Below are 25102 nucleotides of genomic sequence, written 5' to 3' on the forward strand. Positions count from 1 at the left end.
GCCTGCCTCCTGGCTTCTTGCCTACATCAGCATTTTCCATCTCTGCAGCACAGGAAATAACCGTTTTCTATATTATGGAAATGCTGTGCCTAGTCAAGAAATTTTAAAAGATGCGAAAGTTGCCAAAGTGTATCGTAATCCAACTATCTTTAATTTTGAGAGATCATAAAGACTTGACAAAGGAGCTATCAGAAATTCAAAATGAAGACCGGAAATAATTTAGGCAGTTCCTCTGAAGTCTAAAACCCCATGAGATAAGTTGTATGTGCAATGAATTTGTCCCTCTTCTCTTCTTAGTGTTTTTCCATTTGCTTAATCACTATGGAGGGTAAAAATACAGAAACACATTGTCTCTGTACTATTCTAGTGTAAACTCTCTCCATCCTTTAAAACTTTTGGCTTTACAGAACACTAGGTCATAAACAGGGATGCTACAGTGTTTAAAAGAATCAGCAATCTGTAGCTCCATTTGTAAGAGGGAGAAAAGTAAATCCTTACCAATTAGATTTGCTTGGCAGGAAAAATGTTGCCTCTTCAGATTGTGAACAATGACCTCTTTTTGCCCCAGCTGGCAGGAAGGTCAAAACAAAATTCTGTTGCAACTTAACTCATCTTGGGCCCTGGTACACTCAATTCCTGTTCTTTTTGTAGCAAAGACCCCTGCATGGGCCTTCTTAGGATTCAATTTAGGATTCAGGCATGTCTGGGAGACTCCAAGATAGGGACCACAAAGGGTGTAGCTACATGAAGAACTGAGGTGGTTTTGAGAAAGAACAGAAAGACGATTGTACACGTGCGGTCAATGACGATGTGTCAACATAAGGGAGGAGCTGCTGCTTAGCCTGTGTCCTTCAGGGTGACCTCTGACCCCATGGGCTTACCCTTGCTGGGGATAAGTTTTTCTGATTTTACCATTCATCCATTCCAATGAATTTTGGTGGGACATGAATCATATGGAAAGAAAGAAAACTGAATTTGTAAAATTTTAATTCACTTATAAAGGTACTCCATCTGTATTATATGGAAAATCATGTATTTTGTGAATATTTATGCATAATATTATGTTCCTTTACAAACTGGCTTTTTATTTTAAGAATATAAAAGATATTTTAAAATATATATAGTTCTATCTTATCATGATTTTAGTTTGGAATATTGCAGTTAAAGTTTGTACAAAATTACATCACTAAATTTAGGTAACTTTCATCTGTCTTATCTTTTCATCAAAAAGGAGACATAAAATTATCTTAACTGCCTTGTCATTTGAAAGTCCCTTTGAAAGTTATAAGAAGGTTTTTTAAAAATACACATTCATCTAAAATTCTCCTTATGTATAATGCTGGGATGAATGGTTTACAAAATACATTTAAAAATATTCCCATCCCCTGGCACTTATAAGTAGTAATAATAAAATTGAGATGATCTGATAGGTTGCTCTATTAATATCAAATAACTATACCAGCTGAAGAAAAAAATGGAATATTTACACCAAGTACATTCATTAACATAAATGTATCTGTAGTGAAAGATTAGATTTACATATTCATGTTGGGTTGAGGTGAAAACAGACTTTGGGGGGGACATGAGATTTAGCTTCTATAACGTGATAGTTTGGACAACCTTCCTAAAGAGCTCAATGTACTTTATTAGCAGGGGATTAGTACATTAGCAATGTACTTTATTTTTGTTTCTGAGAACATTTGGGGGTTGTGAGGTAGATATGGAATATTTATAGAATTTCAGATAATTAGGACCCACATGAACATTAGGTACAGCAAACCCACTGCAGGGGGTGGAATCTCCAGGCCCTGCCTGGGGCTCCTGGCCTGAAGCTCCTCACCGCAGCCTCTGTACAAAGTGAGAACAGTTTATACACATCCATGTGGATTTTCTTCCTCCTGGAAACCTTGAAACAAAAGGCAACATAACCCCTACAATATGAGTATTAAAAACTTTCTGTAGTAATAAGAACAGCAAGAACACAGGACACATTTTAGGATGAAAGGAAAAGCAATTATTCAAAGATCCAGAACTTAAGGGTTACTCCAGGTTTTTTGAAGATCATGAAAAAATAAACTTGAGATGTTCAGGAACACTCTCTGCTCGGTTTCCAGAAGTCCTCTTCTGGAAGTATTCTCATTCACAAAAACAAAACAGATTTTTTTTTTGGTTTCTGATCCACACCTCAAATTTTCAAGAAGACATTTTATTTTGTTTTAATTATTTTAAATGGTAGTATTTATTATTCCTCAATCAATCAACCAATCAATACTTTTTTTGTCAGAAGAATTAAAGATTCAAGCTTACTTTTATCTGGACAATTTTAATTTCATCAGATCTTATATCAGCAAGAGATTTCTTTGTCTGGCCTCTTCGGTGTCCAAATTTATACTTATTTCTCATCACTTGTTCATCATCTTCTATGGGTCTTCGAACATATTTAAAGCGGTCTTTGAGGGCTCGTTTCCATAAAAACTGTAAAATTATAAAACAGGGCAGTTAATCTTCAAAGAAATTGGAATAATCCTATATAAACAATAAAATCTTTGTCTATCACCTTTGGGCTTGAAATTATTGTCCCATCCCGGTAACAGAAATAATATGTCTATCCTTCTATTTATCTTCACAATAATCTTGTGATATTGCTATAAATATATACATATATTGATATTTTGTATAGTATAAAATATGTGAATATATGTGCAGTTGTGTGTGTGTGTGTGTGTGTAGCTATATATAATGTCATATAGGTAAATATACTGGCTCTTGAGTCTAGATTTCCTAATTCCTAAAACTGGATACTTTCCACTTTGGTGTCTCCACAATGCACTCCCCTTTCCTGTCGGATTCTAGAAAAGAACTGATCCTGGCTTATGCATAGATGGACTAACGCACTTTCTTTGAACGCACCATCAGATGAAGCAGCGTGTGCAACAGAGGAGAGGAAGACATGGTGCCATTTGGGGACCTGCTAAGAGGTGTGCACGGCAGGAACAGAGCACAAGATGCGGAAGGGTAGAAGATGTAGAAAATAGAGGAGCCGGCCCCATCCTGAAGGGCATGGTTACCCCATAAAGAGCTTCAAGGTAATCCGGAACCAGCTCCTTTCAAACCCCTCTCTGTGGACAGAGAGGTTCTCTTCTAAGGCAGTGGTTCTCAGACTTCAGCCTGAATCACAACTCTTGGAGGATCTGTTAAAACACAGGTTTCTGGGTCCCACCCTCAGAGCCTCTAATTCAGTAGGTAAAGGGCAGGGCTGAGGATCTGCATTTCTTTCAAGTTCCTGGGAGCGATACTGATGCTGATTCTCGGCCACTAAATGGGTTAAGTCACTGGGAGACTGGGCATATCTTACGAGCTCAGGCAAACGGGAATGTCCAGGGTCTGACACTTAGATTTTGTCATTCCCGGCTCTTTGGTTTAAGTCTCAATAAGAGCTATTCCCTGCCCTTGAAAAAGCACTGGGACATAAGTTGGAAAGACTGAGGATTCAGGACTAGCTCCACTATGTATTAGCTAAGAAATCTTCAACAAGTAACCCCGCAGCTTTAGTTTCTTCAACTACAATGGAATAATATGATTAGTCCTGTCAACTGCACTGGGCTTGGGGGAGACTCAAATGAAGAGCTATTTCATGGAAGTTATTTGTAAGCTAAAGTGCTGCTCATAAAACCTTCAGCCCTGGTGAGGAGGGCTGGGGTTGGGGGTTGGGGGACGGCTTCGGCCCCAGTCAAGCGCCTGGGTGGGCATGAGTCAGAGATGCACAGTGGTCCACGTGAGCACTCGACCAACGAATATCTCCTGAGCATCGGCTACATGTGTGGCACTGGGAGTTCCTGACACAGCTGCTGCAATAGAAAATCCTTCTTCTCAGTACTTTACCAGGTAGAGGGGGTGTGGAAAGAGCTACATGGACACAGCTCTCCTCCAATTACTCTGAAATAAAACACAGCCCTGATTTATGGCCTCCTGATCTGATGTGTGAAGCAATTCACGCATCACCAGCAGGTCTTAAGACCCAACATTTTAAATCCAAATATAATCATTAGGAAACATTTAGACAAATCCAAAATGTGGACCATCCTACACAGCAACTGGATGAGACGTGTCCAAAAAGGAAATATCAGGAAAAACAAAAAAAGACAGGGAAACTATCCTAGAGACAAAAAGAAATTAAAGAAACATAATAACTACATGCAATGCATAATCCTTGATTAGATTTTATAGCCCAAAATCCATTTAAAAGCATTGTTTGCATAACTGAAGAAATAGGGATATGGACTGTATATGATATTATGTAATTGTTAATTTTTTAGGTATAAAAATGGTTTTGTGGTTACGTAGGAGATTGTTCTTATCCTTACAAGATGTATGCTGAGGTATTTAGGAATGGCATCTGCAACTTGCTTTTTTTCAAACACTCAATCAAAACAAATAAATATGAGACTATGAGAGAGGGGAAAAAAAGCATGGTAAAATGGTAATACCTAGTGAATCTAGAGAAGTAATTTTCAGTCATCAGAGATTTTGCCCCCCGCCCAGGATACACTTGGCAATGTTTGGACATCTGGCTGGTTGTTATAACAGTTTGGGTGAAGGGGGGCTCCTCACACTTAGTGAGTTCCAGGCATGCTGCTAAATATCCCCCCATGCAGAGGACAGCCCCCGCCACAAAGAATTATCCACCCAAAACGCAAGCACTGCCCAGACTGAGAAACCTTGATCTACATAAAGGGTATATGGGTGCTCACTGTAGCAGGCTTTCAACTTCTGTGTAGATTTGGAAATGTTTGAAATAAAAAGTTGGGACCATCAATATCTTGTAAAAACGTATAATGAAAAATAATCTTATATATATATCTGAATCACCTTGCTGTACACCCGAAACTAAAACAATATTATCAATCAACTATAATTCAATTTTTAAAAGCTGAGAATAAAGTTAGTCTTAAAAATGACCAAATGCTTCCTCGCTTGTGTGCAGTCTCTCTCTTTCTCTCTCTCTTTCTCTCTCTCTCTCTCCCACACACACCCGCACACACACACTAATGTTCTTAGAAATTTTCTACATCTTCCACTGTTTCATTAGAAACACAACCTCACACACACTTGCAGACTTGCAGGGAGAGTTTGAGTAAACACCTACCATACACCAAAGTTTCCCCTCCCACGCCCTGTGTACAAACCTGGGCCATAATGTGCTAAGTAATTTTGCAGGTCTTTTAACACTTAACCATTTTTTGTTAATATCACCAGGAACAGATGTGGTTAAAATGCACACAAGACCAAAGTAAGCATTATTTATTACTTTCTATTTGTCTCACTTTGGTAACCATGAAACTAAAGGTCAAAATGTAATCGGATAGATATGTATTTGCTTATATATATGCAAAGATTCTCTGGGAGGAATCTTTAATAATACTGGTTACTTCTGGGAAGGAAAACTGGGTGGTTGGAGGATAGAGGTGGGAGAGAGACTTTTCCATTTATATTCTTTTGTAGCTTTTGAATTTTGAACCCCAGTGAAAGCATAACTTATTGAAACAGAAAATTTAGATTATTTCTTTAAACACAAGTAGTTCTATACACAATAACACTAATTAGTTGGCAGATATTATATCTTAAGTGTAGAAGGAATTCTTACAATCAGTTTTCTCAGCCATGTCAGGGTGATTATCAATACTACGACCCCAAGTTTATTTGAATGTTTTTGGTGTTTTGTTTTTTGGTTTCTTTTTTTAGAGCAAATTGAGTTTATTTTGTAGTCTGCTTTTACATGCAACAGCAGATTTTAGAAAGGATGTCATACTAGAAACAAGGATAGCTGAATACTAGTCTGGGCCTCAAAGTTACTGGTTCTAGATATGTCTTTTCTGAGTCTGTGTGGTGAAAAAGAATCCTTAAGTTTCTCTCCCACTCAGGAAATTCTATAATTCTATCCATATATAATGAACTTGCTTGGAAAGAGAGAAAGAAAAAGAAAGAAAGAAAGAAAGAAAGAAAGAGAGAGGGAGAGAGGGAGGGAGGGAGGAAGGAAGGAAGGGAAAGAAAGAAGGAAGGAAGGAGAGAAAGAAAGAAGAGAGAAAGAAAGAAAAGAGAGAAGGGAGAGGGAGGACGGGAAGAAAGAAAATAGAGGTTTTAAATGTTTTTATGTTCACAAATAGTGATATTTATCCTTTGTTATTCAAATTGGCGCTGACTGCTTAAATTCTGTCCTCAAGAAAGCACAGCAAAAAAATTTTCTCACAGATATCTGCAATAATAAGGTACAAAAGATATATATCTTATTTAGATATGACTACCAATGTATGAGTACACAGCATATAGAGATATAAGGAATAATAGACAATATTCTTTATGTACACAAAGATATAATTCTCCACAATCGTCCCTTAAATCATACAGTTCCAGCGTCACAATACACTCAATTTTTTTTTAACCACCTTAACTATTTTTAAGTGTGCAGTTCAGTAGAGTTAAGTAAACTCACATTGTTGAATAATGGAGATCCCAGGCTTTTAAAGCCAAGAGACCTGCAGATCCAGAGAGCAAAGCTTGTATCGAAAGCTCTAGCGCAGTGCTTCCCAACCCTGGCTGCCCATTAGAATCATCCACGGAACTTTTAAAGATCCAGGTCTCTTCTTCAGATCAACTAAAACAGAACGTCTGGAGCTCCTGATGTGCAGCCAGAATTGAGAACTGCTGTCCCAGGACTCCTCTGGGATCTGTTTCCGTCAGAACAGCAGAGATGTGAAAGCGCCAGGTGAGGCTGAAGGTCAAGACCTCAAAACCAGACAATTTCTCCACTGGGTCTAACCAAAGGCAAAAACCACTCTAGTGATGCAAGCACTGATGTAAGTGCAGTCACAGCCTTCTCTTTCTCTGTACAGCATCTCTTAAAGATCCTTCCTAGAGACGCATTGTTTACATATGAGCTTCCAGACAGCTTTGAGAGAGAGAGAGATTCTGATCATCTTTCTAGAGGATAACATAGAGAGCGAAAGAAGACCAAGGAGAAGGATGGAGTGGGATGAACAGATCGAGCACAGAGGATTTTCAGCACAGTGAAAATACTATATACAATACAATAATGATGGACACTTTTGTCTAAACACATAGAATGTACAACACCAAGAGTGAACCTTAATGTAACCTATTGACTTTGGGTGATTATGATGTGTCAATGTAGGTTTATCAAGTGTAAATGCAAATGCAAAAATTGTAAATGTATCTTTCTGTGGGGGATGCTGATAAGGGGGATGTTAAGCATGTGTGGGGGCGGGGAGTAGATGGGAAATCTCCGTTCCTTCCTCTCAATTTCGCTGTGAACCTAAAACTGCTCTGAAAAATTAAAGTGTTTTTTATTTAAAAGAAGACAAAGGAACACACAGAGACACAGAGAAATCATCAAAAAGAACAGAGCCAGAGGGAGAGAGAGAGAAAGAAAGACAGACAGACAGACCAAACCTAAGAACAAAATAGGCACTGACAGTAAGAGACAGAAGAGAGGTCAAAGGAACAGAATCAGAGAGAGATCAGACAGAGTCTGAGAAACTGACAGAGAAAGAAACAGACAGACCTAGGTAAAGAGAGAGAGAGGGGGGAAAAGGGAATAAGGCATAAAATTACTGGACAGTACAAGGGTCAAGAGTAACAGAATGGTGCCACGTGGTCACTTACAAAGCCACAGCCATCCTCGTCCAGGAAAGGGTGGGCTTGGAGCAGGGCGTTGACCACGTCGTTATACTGCTGGGTGGTGGGGTACCTGTTCAGCGCGACAGGGAGGACATTTTTCAATTCAAGAAGCCCATATTCCTCCCTATGAGTCCAAATTACATTAACTTTTCTTCAAATCTTTTCATAAAACACTGTAGACATTCAAATATTGGGCAATGTTGGACTTATTACCAATACATCATGCAAAATCTGAAGAGACTGGGTCCCAAATGAATTCAAGTCTACTCTGAAAACACACCCTCTCCCAAAAGCAGCAAGTCTGCCCTGTTATTACTCACAGCGAGCCTTCTAGATACTCAGTCATATCAGCCTGAAGAAACTCAATGATCCTGATCCTCATGCTGTGATCGGGGCACTTCTGTTCTGCTAACATGCATTTGACATCATAAGGAAACTCTGGTAAAACATAGGACTTAGTCCATTGTAAGGCTTTACTCCTTGCTAGAACATGTTTCACACTCCTTCTGTTAAATAAAAACACACAGAGAGTGAAATTCTGTTTCAAATATATACAACTTATTAATTCTCTATACCCTGAGAACTTATGATAGAAACCACTTTCTTGAGACATAAATATACGGAACACATTGACCAATCTTCCATCCAATCATCTACCTGCAAATGTTTGAGGGCTCAGCAGGGATCTCTGTTTCCTTTCCCTTTGCATACACATAAATACTTGTCATTCTGGGGAAAAAAAATGTCTTAACAGTATAGACTATGGAATAAGGTCTGAACTTGCAAAGAATATTGATCTGTATATCTTGAAGAGCTAAAATGTAACACATAGCTCAAAACTGAACCATGTATCTCACTAGAAGAGAGTAAACTGCAATTCAAAAAGCAAAAAAGGCATACAATCGTCTTAGCATCTGATTCAGAAAATTCTTCTAATTAATTTATTTGGTTGCTGTTTGTCGTGAAATACAAGTCACTTAATTTAGTTATTCTTGGCTATTTTAATAAGGTAAACTTGGTCTCTAAATTTAAAAGTATCAGACATTCTGATCCATTCAGATGAAGTTTCTACAAGAAGCTACAGAAAATGATAGCTACAGAAAGCAGATCAGTGGTTGCCTGGGGCTGGGCGGTGGGAGTGAAGATTGATGGAAAAAAGGACACCAGGGACTTTTTTAGGGTGATGAAAGCATTCCAAAATGGATTGTGACAGTGGTCGTACACCCGCATAAATTTGCTAAAATGAACTGAGCTGTATACTTTAATGGGTGAATTCCATGTTATGAAAATTATACCTCAACAAGGTTTTTTATAAAATTAAATATCAAAACCACTTTAAAACCTTAAAGTCAGTGATTGATCCTTACAGTGTGTAAAAAGTAAAATTTCCAAGCAAGTTACCAGGGGCAATAGGTTGCTTTTAGTCCATTTCGCTAATAGGATTGATCGGCAAGGAAGTGAAGTATTAGAGGCAAGCCAAGCAGAAGACAAAGCCAGAAAGATTTCCTCAATTAACCTAAGTAGGTTAATTTTCTGGTACAAGCATAGAAGCTGTAGTAGTCCAAACGAAATTCAGATGAGCTTTGAAAGACCAGGCTTCCTTTAGAATTTTAGGTCATATTTTCTAAGAATGCAAGAGGTATAATGAAACGTGGGGAATAATGAAAAGAGGAGAAAGAACTTTCCTCTCTTTTCATGATAAGCTCTTTCGCCTTCTTTCCCCCTTTGTCAATAACTATACTGATGGTGAAAATATGTTCCAGTTAAAACGAGCACACCAATAATTCAACGCTTGATTCAATATAGCAACAGCAATTCCCAGAAGAAATTTGTGCCTCAACGCAAACTATTTCCAGTATGGTCCTCTCTCATTGCATTCATTCATTCAAGCAATATTTATTGGGAATGTACTAGGTGGCAATTACTCTTCTACAATCCCTATCTCCTTTCCTATTTTATTATCTAATTTCTTTCTCCCATGAGCTCTCCCTTATCTACTTAGACCAAGGGTATATAGTAATGGCAAGTTTTGTTCACTGTATTTTGTGCCTTCCCAAGGTTTTTTAAAGGTGCTGCAACTGTGCAGGTGTTAAACTTGGCTTCAGCACAACATTTTAACATCTATCTCCTTTTCCCCAGGAGTTTCAAGCTAATTTAGCTGCATGGCCCCTTTAGACTTTTGAGGCTGTCATGTCTTATTTAGTACCATATCAATGGACAACTTCAATATTTCAATGCTATAAAATAGGGCTTGAGGCAATTTTTACCTTCTTGTTCTATATATTTTTTCTATATGTCGTTTCTCTTCAGTGTTGGGGCGGGGACTATATAACATGGTCTTATTTCTGTCAAATACCTAGAATGTAACTAGACACACACAGGCTCTATCAAAGCCAGATATTCATTCCATCTTGCTCCTAATTAGACAAAATCAGAGGCATCAAATTTTTCTTTTCTTTACATTAAAACAATTTAACAAGATATTTTGGGAGTGAATAGAATGTAAGCTACACTAACTAATACCAGTCAAAACTAGTATTACACAGAATACTAGAATCAGAAATTTAAAATAGGCTATAATTTAGGTACAGATAACTTCCCATCCATAAAACAGTATTTGCACTGGATTTTAAAAACCTTTACTGTGAGGTTAAGATTATTCATATCTTGGACTTCCCACGCGGTGCAGTGGTTAAGAATCTGCATGTCAATGCAGGGGATACGGGTTCAATCCTTGCCCCAGGAAGATACCACATGCCTCAGAGCAACTAAGCCTGTGCTCCACAACTACTGAGCCTGCACTCTAGAGCCCATGAGCCACAACTACTGAAGCCCACGTACCTAGAGCCCGTGCTCCACAACAAGAGAGGCCACCACAATGAAGAGCCCGTGCACTGCAATGAAGAGTAGCCCCAGTTCACCGCAACTAGAGAAAGCCTGTGTGCAGCAACGAAGACGCCAACACAGTCAATAAAATAAATAAATAAAATAAATTTTAAAAAAAGATTATTCATATCTCTGTTGAGGTAGAGTTGGGTAGAACACCCTGGAAGTCAACTTAAAGTAAGTGCACGGAGCAGAAAACAATCCCAAACTAAGAGGATGCTGATATTTCTGTTCCCATCTCAGAGCCAGTGCCCTTCAACAAGATACCACCACAGAGCAAAGACCTTGAACCCAATGGATCTCAACCTTGGGTTCACAGTACAATCATCCGGGTAAGCTTTTAAAACATGTTAGTGGCTAGGATTGATCCCAGTCTAACTGAATCAGAGTCTACTGCACTGAACACTCAGTTTATATGTAGAATTTATATGTGTAATAAAATAAAACTTGTAATAAAGTTAAGCTGACATTTGATAATTAACAGTATCATTATTGTAGTATGTGCTAATTTAAAAAATTATGAGATGAAGGTTCTCATGAAAAAGCTCACTGACTGTAAAAATTTTGTTTAACCTTAATGAGAATGAAAAAACCATTGAATCATTTTACTCCTAAGGAGAAGACAACATGGGGCTCACCTAGGATAAGGAAGAGGTCCCTATGCGGAACAGGGCCAACGGAGCTCCAGCTCTCTAAGGAAAAATCTCAGTGTACAGAAGGCAGAGGTTGAGGGAGCAGAAGGGATGTATGTAGATGAGGGCAGGAACTACTTGTTTTATCTCCAGTGTATATAACTTAGTTAATAATTAGGACAATTCATAATATGGTCCGATTTTTGTGCCATTTTATTATCAGCTAGTATCCAATGTGAATTCTCAGATGCAGCCAAGATTCAAGCCTACTAAATCTTCAGGACACACTGAAGACACACATACGTGTCAGCAGCTGTTTCTCTCACCCCAAATGCCCTAAGTTTCCCTCATTCTTCTAGGCTCATCTTAACTCCCCTCCCCAGGCGGATGCGCTTCCCCACTCTCCTGGCTCCTGGGTGGTCTTCCTTGTCTGCATCCCCCACGTGGCCTGGTCCAACACTAGCCCTATGGGTACACTCCTATGTCTCAGCTCCTCATCAGTTTTGATTTCCCTGTCATTGTTGAGTGGAACAGTTTGTAACAAAAATGATGCAGAAAGTTTTAGGAACATTTGAGAGAGATATAAAATATTAAATGTAACATTCTATGACAGATAAACAAAGCCAGTCATTAGTTCTCGAAACTTGTGTTCTCACACAATGAAACTGACATCTTTTGAAAAGGAGAGTTCCGTTATATGAAAAACAGCCCGCCCATGATAAAGGAACCATTGACTTATTAGCAAGGCATCAAGTAACTTGATTTATACCAAATGACCATTAAACTGGGTGGCTTAAACAGCAACATTAATTTCTCACAGATATGGAGGCTGGATGTTCCAGATGAGGGTGCCAGCAAAGCTGGGTTCTTGGTGAATGCCCTCTTCCTGGTTTACAGAATCCCCATCCCTGAGGGGTCCACCCTCATGACCTAATTACCTTCCCAAGGCCACCTCTCTCCAAATACAATCCTATTGGGGTTAGGGTTTCAGCACATGGATTCTGTAGGGACATAAGCATCCAGTCTATTGTACACCCCCAGAAATGCCTTGCTACCGCTACACAGGGTAGTCCCAGGACAGCACTGGCATTACTTAGGGGGCCTGTTAGAAATGCTGAGTCTCAGGCTCTACCCCAACCTACTAAATTAGAGTCGGCATTTTAATAAAATCCCTGGGTGACTTTTAATTACATTAGAGTTTGAGAAGCACTGGTCTAGGGCCCTGATGTATTTTGTTTAAGTCCTCCAGGAGAACCTAACGGACAGTCAGGGGTAAAAAGCGCTGTCCTGTCCATTGGTATAGCATAGAGGCTCCTGATCTCCCTAACAGCACCTCTCATCGTTTCCAGCAAGTCCATTTCCTCCGCCTCTATCTCGCTCATTCCAAAAATACTTACTCCAAATAGAATGCTCGATTCCGTTTCAGGTGCCTAGACCTTTGCACATGCTGTTTGCTTTGCTATGAATATCCATTTCTTCTCTTGCTCCACTTTCCTTCAGATGAAATTCTAATCCTGTTTCAAAATCCTCCCTCAGTTTTTGTGAAGAATCCCCCCAGGGGCCTTCTCCATGCTCACTTCCCCAAAAGCCTTACTTAGCCTCTTCTGTGCTTTTTCTGTGCCCTGTGTACTTCTATTTCTGCATCTCTTTCTCAACATTGCAGTTATTAACTTATGTATCTTTCTTGTCTGATTCTGAGTTCCCCTGGGCAAGGACAAAATTGCCCCCACTTCACCCATTGTCTATATAATACCTAGCTCATGGTGTATATTAGGTAACTTTTGGACTCAACGAAAGGGAAAAAGAGACTATACATCCAGCTTACTTTGATCCAAAGACTTCCTATTAGATTTACTGGGAACGGGCAGGGGTCGGAGAGTTATTTTTCAGTCATGTCAGCCCAGTCTTCCCTGATTTAGAAATTCCTGTTTGGCTGGGTCCACAGATATCCTCCACAAAAGGAAATTTTGGTTCTAGCTTAGTGAGCCAACGTTCCTCATTTCGTCTGGGTCACTGCTCAAGCATCACCTAGTCAAAGTCGAAGCACTTCCCTGAAAACCCCGTCTGAAATAGAACCTTCCTGTAGCTAACACAGGCATATACACATGCCACTCACTCTATTGCCCCCCTTTTCTCTTTGCATTATAGGCCTTTATAGCACTTAAACATACTTACAATGTAATATCCTATGCATTTGTTATTCCCTCACCATTAAGATGTGAACTCTGGGAGCTGGGAGGCTTGATCTGCTCTGCTCACCTCTGTATCCTCTGTGCCTACCAGTGCCTGGCACAGAGTAAGCACTCAGAAACTATTTACTCTGGAATGAATGAATGAATCCTGACTTAACTAACACATCTGTAAGTCAAAATTTCTTAAGGTGTTTCCTGTAATGTTAATAGCTGTTACCTAAAGAAAGAATTCTGTGCCAGAGTGAAATGGGTTTTCTTACTGTTGGATCTTAACAGCATTTACTAAGTTAATGTACACTAGGAATCTCCAGTCAAGGACCAGAGTTAGAATATAATGCTTCCAAAACACATAACCCTTAGGTATGGGTGTTCTATACACCTGTGGGGTAGGAGATGTGGGATCCTGCACTTCACGCTGAGGGATCCTCATTGTTTCACTGACCTTGGATTCAGCATCTAAAGGTGACACTTTATCACCTGTATTGTCTTTGGTGCACTTCACTGAACCTCCCTTTATTAAGTGCTAGATAAGATGTACACCCAAGTGCGCTGCCCCTTATTGGAGCTGTGCGTGTGGCAGTGCCTACGAACAACATGTCAAGTGTGGACCCACTGACATTTGCCCTCTTGAGCACAGGCAGGTGGGGGAGATCACCTGACAACATTCTATAGCCGTAGGCAAACCCAGAAAAAAAATCATTGTTAAAATAATTTTTAAGTACGTGTGAAACCGTCACTAATTTATAATTACACCCAAAGGCTGAAGCGAAACATCTGCACACATATATTTAAAGTTCAAGCCAAGCATTTTAAAAATAACATTTAGGAAACCTCTACCTGTTTATCTGATTTCATGCCTTACTAGGTACTAAAAGGGAAGCAAACAGTTTCAAACAGTGTAGAGGAAAAACGAAGAATAGCCTGGGAAAAAAAAATCTTTCTAAAGGATTGCCAACACATGTTGAGGATGGGGGCTTATAAGCCTTCCATCAAGAAAGGGCGTTGAAGCAATTTGATAAAGAGCACAGGATCACCTATCACCGAAGAAAACTGCATTGTGCCATAGCACCCTAGTGTTTCTCTGGGACTCGAATTCATCCACCAGGACGCACACATCTTTTCAAGGGCCAAATTCATGTGAATGCCCTGCCTCTAGAGCTTTCTTTGACTTCCTATCTGCAAATAATCTGGATGGAAAACACATGTTCATTTTAGGGAGCACAGGAAAATATATCACAAGAATGATGATGGCCACCTTACATGGTGTTATAATAGCCGCCAGGCACCTTGACTGTTATCTCACATGCAGGTGGGTGTTCCCATCACACGTTGTGCAGAGACCACCTGGAGAACAAGTGGAAGGGTCAGGATTCCCACCCAGATGTGTGAGACCCCAAAGTCAGCACCTGGTCCATCACGCCTGCCCGCCTCGTGAATGCAGAAGCCAACCATCAGCTCTCTAGCCTGTTATGTGTGAGTGGCTCACAAACTCCTGGAGTTTAATTCTGTTCAAAAAATTACCATATCTAGCAGGAATTGTATCAAAAAGGTCTAAAAAGAAAGTGATGCTATTCAAATATTTATCCTGTCCCACGAAGATATATTCAGTCTTTCCTTGGGCCATGTACCCTCAATTTCAATTAAAAACGCCTATTTAGCCTCTGTGTGTCAGCAACCAAGCCAAATGCTGTGTTTACAAGGACAAAGGGTATGGTCTTTGTCCAGGAGGTGCTTCTAAGGAAGGAATACAGATTTTCAAGGGGTCAGTTCCATTAACTAGTTTTACAAGTAAATCAAGAGATATGTAGAGGATGTTACACATAGAAGAAGGGCTCTTGCCTGACCTGGAATATAATGGAGGGGCTTCTTTCCAAAAGAGGGATTTTTAGCAAAGTCTTTGAAGATGAGCAAGTAGGGAAGGGAAGGGAACAACACAGCCTGACCCAGAAGCCATGCAATAGGCTCTTAATCAATACCTGCTGAATGCATAGCACCCTAGACAGAAGGGCGGGAGGAAGTGATCAAGGGTGCCTCCAGTGACTTTTAACGCACATGGCTGGATGATGGAGCCACTATCTGAGATAGCACGTGGGAAGGGAGAAAATCTTCTGTCCCACCCCATTCCACAGTCCTGGATAAAAGGCATGACCAGAGCAAAAATATTTAAAACAGGAACCCCTGCCTGATCCTCACCTGCCTACACACAGCTGATTGCCCTGGAGGGTGCCTCTGATCCACGGTAGACCCCTCAGTTCCTCTTCCCCAGGTACTGAACTAAGCAACACTAAAAGACAGAGTCCATCGGCTGGGACAACCTGGGCTGTTTTCAGGGAGAACTTCCTCTGCAGGCAGTGCTATGGTGAGGCAGTCATAGGCCAGCCAGTTTGAATGGGGCGGAGCAGCCATGAGCAGCAGGATAAATCCATCCTCATAGGAGGAAGCGAGGGAATGAAACAGATGAGGAAAGCAGAACAGAGACGGAGATGGCCATCACGTGGCTTCACGAGAGGGACGGACAGCTTGACCCCTGGCTTTCCAACACCAGGGCTTCTGCACGCAGGGCATTGGGTTGGAGTGAATTTGTATTTCTTACACCTAAATATATACTAAGGCAAAGGACATGAGTTCATTTTTGGATATATTTAACCCTGTAGTGCTTGTGGATAGTGGTGGGTGGCAGGTGGTCATAGAGATTAGGAGAGACTTTGTGATGAGAGGAAAGATATGGGAGTATCAGCTCTGGTTTCCAAACGCTCCTATTTCTCTCCAGTTCTAACCCAATTCTGTTTTATTCTCCTCTATGCCAGACACTATAAAGAATGAGAAATACCCTGAAGCACAGGCTGTGCCTTTGGCCACAGGAAAAAATGGGAATAGGAATCCTGTCAGCCGGCATTGCAGGACCATATGAGAATGGAATATCATTAGTGGGCTTAGGAAAGAGAAAAGACCTAGAGAACTTGTAGAAGGTGGCATCCTCATCTCCCACTGGGAGCAAGCATGGAGAAGAAAGAAGTCCTCAGGAGAGTGGGATTACTGACAGGAGCAGTGCCGCGCTGATGGTGGTACAGAGTACCTTCCAGGGGCTCCCACTTGTGCTTAGCACTGAGCAGGTATTATCTATCTTCAGATAATGGTCCTCACAGGAGCATCATGAGGAAAGAACTGTGGTTATTATTTCCGTTTTGCAGTTTGGATACTGATCCATGATGCTATTAGGTATGGAGCACTGGAATAATCACCACTCTTCCTGTCTCTACTGAAGGGTCAGAGAAGGGACCGGCTGCTTTTGGCAGCATCCTGAACAGGTCGCTGAGGACTCATGGCTGACTCCACACTGCTGGAACCACATCAAAGGATGGCACTCGGAACCAACAGGCAGCCATGAGCAGAAAGGAGGTGAATGAAGCCACCATTAAAACATATTTACATCTTCTGAACCAGTTCAGACCAGGAATACCATGGGGACCAAGTCTCACCTAGGACATCGCCCTCTACCTCCTTGTTCACCACTCCAAATGAAAGCCAAAGGCATGGAGGAAGATGGACCCTAACACTTGAGGAGCTGGAGCCTTTGAGCCCAGGGGTGAGAGTGCAAGGTTGAAGATGGTGGAGCGAGAAAGAACAGAGAGGACGCCCAGAGCTGAAGCCTGTTTGCAACAGCTCCTGATCAAAGGTGCAGTGTTTCCTGCACTCACAGGGCTGCTGGGGGTGGGCCGCTGGAGGCGTGCAGCCAGGAGCCAAGGCTGCTGCCTTTGGTCCCCTGAGCTCCCACAGTGATGGTGGTACATTCTGTGCTGAGGTGAGAACAGCCCATTTGGGAAAGCTATCTAGAAGCCCCTTGACTTCTCTGAATCTCTGTTTTATTCATTTACAAAAAAGAGAATAATGCCCACCTTCCAGGACTTCCCTATGGACTAAATGAGATGATAATGTAAAGGGCTTGTGAAAACTGTAAAGGACCACACCCTGGCTTGCCTATTGCCTGACTATTTCTCTATGCCAGCCGCCGTCTCTCCTTTCAATGACAGTACATTTAACAAAAAGCATGTGCTCATCAGCTGCTGAAAACAATAGGTATCACGGCTGATGCATGAACTGCACAGGCCAGGTGGCTGGGAAATGCTGTACAGACCGCCATCACTCTTAGATCGTATCTTACCTACAGTCCCCCTCAGGACTTTGCCTGAGCGTCACATTCCTGAACCTGGTTCTCTAGGTCTATAGTTTCCCTCTGTTCCACTGCAGCTGCTACATGGAAATACTACAGCTCGTAAAACCCAGTGTAGGAATATAAGCAAATGTTTACCAAAACTGTGCCTCCATCAGAAACAGTCAAGTTAAGGCTATTAACTCAAATCAAAAACAAAGACTCCGCAAAAAGCATATTCTATAGGGCACCATTTACTGAATAAATTCCAACTTTGTGGCTACTGTCACTCTTTCTGGACAGTTTACGAAAATCATCTTTTTCCTCAACAATGTGTACTTGAAAGATGCATAATATCATCTCAAAACCTTACTGTTTCCATGCAAAGATCAAAAAATTTAACCTTCATCTCTTATTACCAAATATCTTCATGACTTGATTTACCTAAATCCCTTGCAGAAAAACAAATAGCTTCCATTTAGAAATACATTTAAACACATGAATCCTCACAAAGAATAAAGACAAATATTATCATTTGGCTTGAGAATGTTTAGAAGTTGTCACTCCCACCTCTGTCTCAGTACTCTGTGGTCAATTAGTCCATCATCAAGGTTGTCGGCTGCAGAGAACGATGGCATCTGCTCCCCATGACTGGCGGGACTGGAGGACTGTTCACGCCTGTCACCAAGAAAGAAGAGGTGGGTCAGGGGCTGTTCAACAAGGGTCACAACTGTTGCTCTCACAGTGGCTCTGAGGGTAGGAGTCCTAGTAAACACTATGATCTGTGTCCACTTCCAAGCTCCACTTGAGAGCCGTGACTAAGAGAACTGAAAGAAAAACCCTCTGGGGTTTTCTCACTCGCTGTCAGTTTATACATGCCAGGAGACAGACAATGCCAGTTCACAGTGCTGTTTTCACCAATCCATCACACTTATAAATGGTGTTATGATAATCCTTTCCTTTATGAAATAATGGTGACAACAGAATATACCTTTATTGGTTAATATCATTTTTTGGCAGGCAAAAAAATGAACTATATGTCAGATCCTTTCTCTATTCCCTGCAATTTTGGGGGACCTTTCATTATTTGTGAAATTTCGTGATCTTTGAACCACACTTCGCTAACTCCCTTATTTTCTAAGTGATACAACTGAAGACCTGAAAGGGAAACAACTTGCTCATCACCACAAGCTACTCAGTAGCAGCTCCAGTCGACCCCAGTTTTCCAACTTCCAATTTTCCAGCTTCCTGTCCAGTGATTTTTTTCTATCAGCTTCAATAAAAGCAACACTAAAAAGCAACTGCAAATACTCCTATTATATATTCCTATCATTTGCCTAAGTCTGAATAGGATGCCAAGTATCCTGTCCAGATGTGGCCTGTAAACTTTTTCAGAATAACACACCAGGCAGCCACGAACCATTAAATGAAATTTAACTCAAGTTGAAACCTGTCTGCAATCTTAACTAGATTGCCATTTTATAAACACTTTAGAAGGATTCCTAAGCATCATTTATTCTACCCACTTCATTTTACAGTTGAAACTAAGAAAAGTCAAGCAAAGTTTCAAGGTTAGATGAGTAGCTGATATCAGAAGAGAGATTTGAAATCAAGTGTTTTAATATCTAGCTTCAGGGTTCTTTTGGTTGGTTGGTTGTTTTTGCCATGCTGTGCAGCATGTGGGATCTTAGCTCCCCGACCAGGGATCAAACTCACGCCTCCTGCGTTGGGAGCGTGGAGTCTTTTTTTTTTTTTAAGATTTATCTTATTATTTATTTATTTATTTAATTTTTGACTGCATTGGGTTTCATTGCTGCGCGCAGGCTTTCTCTAGCTGTGGTGAGTGGGGGCTACTCTTCATTGTGGTGTGTGGGTTTCTCATTGCAGTGGCTTCTCTTATTGCATAGCACGGGCTCTAGGTGCACAGGCTTCAGTAGTTGCAGTGCATGGGCTCAGTAGTTGTGGCGACGGGCCTAGTTGCTCCACGGCATGTGGGATCTTCCCGGCCCAGAGATCGAACCTGTGTCCCCTGCATTGGCAGGTGGATTCTTAACCACTGCACCACCAGGGAAGACCAGGAGTGTGGTGTCTTAACCACTGGACCACCAGGAAAGTCCCCAGGGTTCTTCTTACTACACCAAGTTTCCTATCTTTATTAAGCACTTCTTAAAAGGGTTTAATTAAATAGCATATTAAATAAATAGCATATTCTCATACATTTTTCTATTAACATAACTCCCACGTGACAATATATTTGTCAAATAACAATAAGCAAATATAGCCAATATACATTTTAACCAACTATAACCTATAAACCCACCTGGAATTGTGATTTTGCACCAGAATAATTTAATGTGAATGCAAGACAACACAAACCTTAGAGTCAACAATTTACTGGGTAGAGTGAAAAACCCCCCACTCAATATCTGGAAAACCAGTGTTCCAAGTCTTGGTTACATTTGAAAATGGCTTTCTTAACCAGGTTAACCAATCTTAATATTTAACAAAAAATTGTTTTAGTCTGGGAGAAGGAGGAGAGATTTTTCTCAAAGATTATGATACGCCTAACATTAGTGTGAATTAACATGGAGTTAAGTACTGTATTACTTTTCACAACCTACAGATGAAGCTACGGGAGTGTCAACATTTAATGTAATCAATCCAAGTCAGTGATAGAACCAGGAATGATGCCCAGATTTCCTGGCAGTCCAGTTAGCTCTCATTTACTAGAGAGCATTATAAACTGATTTGCAGTGGAAACAAGGCTGTCTGTTTTCTTCCAAGCTGTGCCTAAGGCAATATCAAGATTCCAGTCAACTGAGGGGAACTTCCAGCTCAAGATCCAATACATCCAAGAATGCTGGGAAATTACTTTGAGCTCTGTTTGAGGTTTACACCCTCCCTTTGCTGGAAAGGAGTAAAAGCATACAATGGAAACTTCATCAGAAGTCACATGTCTTTTACATAGATATGACAAAACAATGTTTGGAAGAAAGTCTTCAGATAAATCAAATGGTAGAATCTCCAGACGAACTGTGGACCATTCCTTCAAGCCTGCCTATTCCCCTGCTTGTCGCAGAAATCCAAATACTCTAGAAATCAAATTACTTAAGCCGGGTCTCCTCTAACATTGTATTGCATATAAAAGAGGAAGACAGAAACATATACTTTTACAGATATAATCTGGAAAAACTAAAGTAAAAGCATAGAATGGGTTTCATCAAACATCATAATCTTATTTTAAAAATTAATGAATAATTGTTCTGCAGTAATTATTTAAACTTAGAAATCTTGCACAAACTCTCAGATATGGAAAAACCAAATCAGAATGCCTGAAGTGATCCTGGGGCATAGAACTGTAAAGTGAAATTTTAAATTTTATAATTCCTGTTATCATTCCTTTTTATTGCAGAAGTCAGTGATAAAAAACAAACAAATAAGAATATCCCTAAACCTCAAAGCCATCACAAATGTTTCTACATGACTTTTGTGGGATGCTATCATAGCATTCAGTACTCCAAGATTACTCTTGAGAAATTAGAAAATCCATTGCAGCAAAAGTCTTTAGCAAATTATATTATGAAGGCCTCTAGAGGAGAATATAAATTAGTTTTTCTATAAGGAATCCTCAGCAAATAAATAAATACATAAATAAACAGCTTTGGGAAAAGCAAAGGGGCAGAAAAAGATGCCTTTCTCTGACCCTAATTTTAAGACCTAAGCTGCAGGAGTTCGTTTCTGCTTGTGTTATATGTACATTTTAACTGCTTGTTATATAGGAACTCTGGGCTTATAGGTCTTCCCTAACAAATAGAGTCAGTGTTTAAAAAACTAGTGCATTAAAAAATGTATCTTGATTCATAAAATTTTGCAAAAAGTATCACTGTACACACAATATGAAAATGGTCACAATTTTCAAGCTCCCAAATATCACACTACGACCATCATCGAGAAAGCACAGCAAAGATAAGGCCATTCATTAACACTTACTCTGGGGCTGCTTCTGTTTGCGCAACCGGGGCTGTTTCTCCAGGGGACTTCAGTTCTTGACTCTTCTGCTTATATTTTTTAATTAAATCCATTAGAACAGCCTGGTGCCCAATTTTCTTTACCAGTTGCTGAACCATCCGATCATTAAGCGCTAGAAGAGCAGCCCCACTTACTTCTTCCTCTGGGGAAAAAAAAAATGTCTCTACCTGTCTGCTGGGTAAAGCACTGTAAAACACAGCACTCTGAGCAGGCAGAATCATTTCTGGTGTTAAAAGGAGCAAATAAATTTGTGCTTTGCAGTTATAAAATTATCTGTGTTTTTGACAAAAAGAGAACACTAATACTGCATCATTCCAAATGCATGTCTGCTCCTAAGAAAGTACCACAACATGGAGTCACAAGCAAAACTTTTTACTTCCACATTAATGCCTCCCCTCTTCCGATTCTTTCTAACAGATATTGTTTTGATAACGAAAAAAATCTTTTGGGAAAAGTATTGTTAACTCTACTTACCAGGCAATACTCAGTACTTGTAAATCCAACACTACACAAAGCTGCACAAAAAAATGCACAAGCTGCAAATGTATAGACAAAAGCAGTATCAAATGTATATATCAAATATATATTTTAAGTAACTCAAGATTTATTTTGTTTGAGTTCTTTTTTAATATTAGATTCTCTCGTGGATACTAACTAGGTCAAACGCAAACTCTGCTACAATCAGTAGAGAAATGAAAGTTTCCCACCACAGCAACTCCACATCGATGTTCACATGCATTAGGCGGGGAAAAAAATCAATAACAGAGGACACTCAATATCTAGGCTGCTCAATTAACATTTTTGAAAGTGTAAACAACTCACCTTGAAACCTATGAACTAGCTCTCCTAAGTTTTTCTCCACCAACCAACTGCAGACCTGATCAACTGACCAGGTTTCCATTGCTGTATCCCGTAAATACACCTGTAGAATAAAAAAGAGGAGTCTTCAGTTTTTCTTTCTGACTGTTGTTCTTCTATTTATTTATTTGTTTTTACCAATCAGCTCTCTAATCTCAGCCCTTCCTTTGCCAGACTCTTTGAAACTCTCAGTACTGAGCTTCTTTAAAATTATTCTTTTCCGAATACAAAGTTGCTAATAAAACAAATACTCTTTTTAAAAATGAGACCAATTTGAACCTATTTCCTAGTCTCATTTCTCAAATTTCTTCACCTTCTCCTACTTTTTTTTCCCACAGGCATCCCTCAGCTTTACTAACAGACAGCCAGAGACCTACAATGGTACCCAATCCTGTACCATTAACACCCAGGTTTCTTCACAAAGAAAAGAAAGGTGTGAAATTCACCACTACTAGGCTCATCAGGAAGTGGTTGACATTTACAGAAGGGGTGGGCAGGAGAGGAAGGGAGGAAGGATCAGATAAAAGCCTGACAGAGATACTTAGTAAACCAAGACTGGTTAACCCCTTGCTGCTCCCCATGGAAGAGAGAGAGCTTGCAGCTGCTTCTGACTGCTTTGCTTTACAAGAGGAAGGAGTAGGAGCCCCATTCTCAGGAGAATCTGAATGTTTCTTTCCTTCCTTTCAATGATATTCTTACATATTCCATTCAGTTCTAGGACTTTATTGACCACATTTATGCTTGGTAAAATAATTAGAACAAACTAGCACATGGATTGAAAACTTTAAAAAAATTAGTCAGTAGATTCAAAATGGGAAGACAATTCAATGTGTCAATAATTGTAAGTGAAAGAAGTACACAAAGTTTGCAAGATATATTCTTTAACTATTCAGTTATATGTGCACATCACTATTCTTCTCTAACCACTTAGAAAACTTAAAACAAGTATGCCAAGTACAATAACTTTCCTAATTTCCCTTAGGCAGCTCATCCCTGTTTTTTAAAATTCAATCCAAATGACTTTTAATGGACTGGGGAGGAATTGAAAAATCTTAAAACATTTTAATCTTTTTAACATTACTTTCAATTTCATCTTTCAAACTAAATGATACAGATTTACTTGTACAGTAAGATACTAACTTTCCTATAAAGAGAGAGGAAAAAGCTACTCTTAGAGAAATGGAATCATAAGGAAAGATAAAAATACTTATTAAATCATGTATTTAAATTTTATTGCTGGAAGTTCTCAAAATAAATATTATTGTATTTTTCACTTTTGTGTATTTGAATGTTACAATTTCCACCAGTTATAATGGTGGAAAGGGAGAACCTGTTTACCTTTCATTCTTGACAATCTGAAAAGATAACAGCCTTCAAAAACCATTTACTAAAAAACAAGGACACTTCAAAGGAATAAGCCACATCCTCATAAGTATTCACAAACACCAAGTTGCAAAACTGAAAACAAGGGTTAAATGTAGAAGAACGTCCTCCTGAATTACAGCAGTGGATTTAATTTGCTAAGACAACAGTAGCCACAGAACTCCTCCCCTAGGCTAAGCAGCAGTAGCAGGGTGTGAAAAGTCATTATTTGCGGGACTCTGGTGTAAATTAAAAATCACACCTTCCTGTCACACTTCTGGCTTCCTTGTGAAGAGTAGGACTTAGAAAAAAATAGGAAAGGAAGAAAAAAAGGCAACAATTCTCTAAACTTCAAGATTAAAAGGTATGCAGAGCAGAAGATACTACCCTGCAGCCATTGCTGGATAAAAGAAAATTTGAAAATAAAATGAATCCTTGGAAAACCTTTCATAATTTTTAATTCCCAGATTTTTACAAAGTCTACTTCTGGGTAAAACAAAACAGTTATCAAATTATAACCTCGTGCAAAATAATAAGATTAAAATAAGTATAGTATAACCCATTTGTTTTTCCAAATATTTCATAAAATATCAATGCTTAGACAATATATAACAGCTTTAAGTTACAATCTTACAACTTCCTCTCACATAAATAATGGATATATTATTTATGATCTTATACATTATAAAGGAATAAAAGATATGTCAAATGACAAAAGATGTATCCAGCAGCTTTACTGCGTATCCAGCAGTTTCAGAAACATCTGAGGATTTTGAAATGTGAGGGCAAGTATGATCACTAAATATTTTAAGACAATAATAAAAAAAGAATAAAAATAATTAATAATAGTATTCTGTTGGAATACTCCAGTCAAACCAGTCTCATTATTTGATTAAATTATATTTCAATTAAATAAATTTCAATTAAGGGATCTCATCTAATTAAAGCCAGGAAGAGGTAAGACTCTAGCTAAAGCAACCTAAATGTGGGCAAGTCTTATTTAATAAATTTGTTAAAACTTCAAAGGAAGATAATAATGAAAACTGTTGTGGATGTGTTTTATAATCTTCAAGAGAAATGTAACTTGTAACAACATCAGCCACTAATAAATACTTTTAAAGAAAATGTAAAAATATTTTGTCTCTTTCCTTTTTGTTTGCATTTTTATTCTCCCAGAGTTCAAAAGCCGAAACAAAGATTTTTAAAACAAAAAGATTTTTAAAAGCTCTCTCTTGGATCCATGCATCATCCTGCTCTGGGAAAGGACATCTCCTACCATGGCTGTACTTGAGGGAACC

General features: G+C 39.5%; 1 protein-coding gene across 1 annotated transcript in view; it reads right to left on the reverse strand.

Annotated features, from left to right (window-relative positions):
* SAMD3 (sterile alpha motif domain containing 3) overlaps positions 1-22500 on the reverse strand; it is a 38938-nt gene extending 16438 nt beyond the window's left edge. The window contains exons 1-6 of the mRNA XM_057739894.1: positions 22407-22500; positions 21544-21726; positions 18126-18237; positions 8016-8201; positions 7681-7765; positions 2308-2475 (exon numbers count right to left, since the gene is read on the reverse strand). Coding sequence (XP_057595877.1) covers positions 2308-2475; positions 7681-7765; positions 8016-8201; positions 18126-18237; positions 21544-21726; positions 22407-22485 — 813 coding nt within the window. The 5' untranslated portion in view covers positions 22486-22500. The remainder of the gene's footprint in view (positions 1-2307; positions 2476-7680; positions 7766-8015; positions 8202-18125; positions 18238-21543; positions 21727-22406) is intronic.
* Between the last annotated feature and the right edge of the window lie 2602 nt (positions 22501-25102).

This window comes from Hippopotamus amphibius, chromosome 6 (genome assembly GCF_030028045.1).
Source record: "Hippopotamus amphibius kiboko isolate mHipAmp2 chromosome 6, mHipAmp2.hap2, whole genome shotgun sequence".
Lineage (NCBI taxonomy): Eukaryota > Metazoa > Chordata > Mammalia > Artiodactyla > Hippopotamidae > Hippopotamus > Hippopotamus amphibius.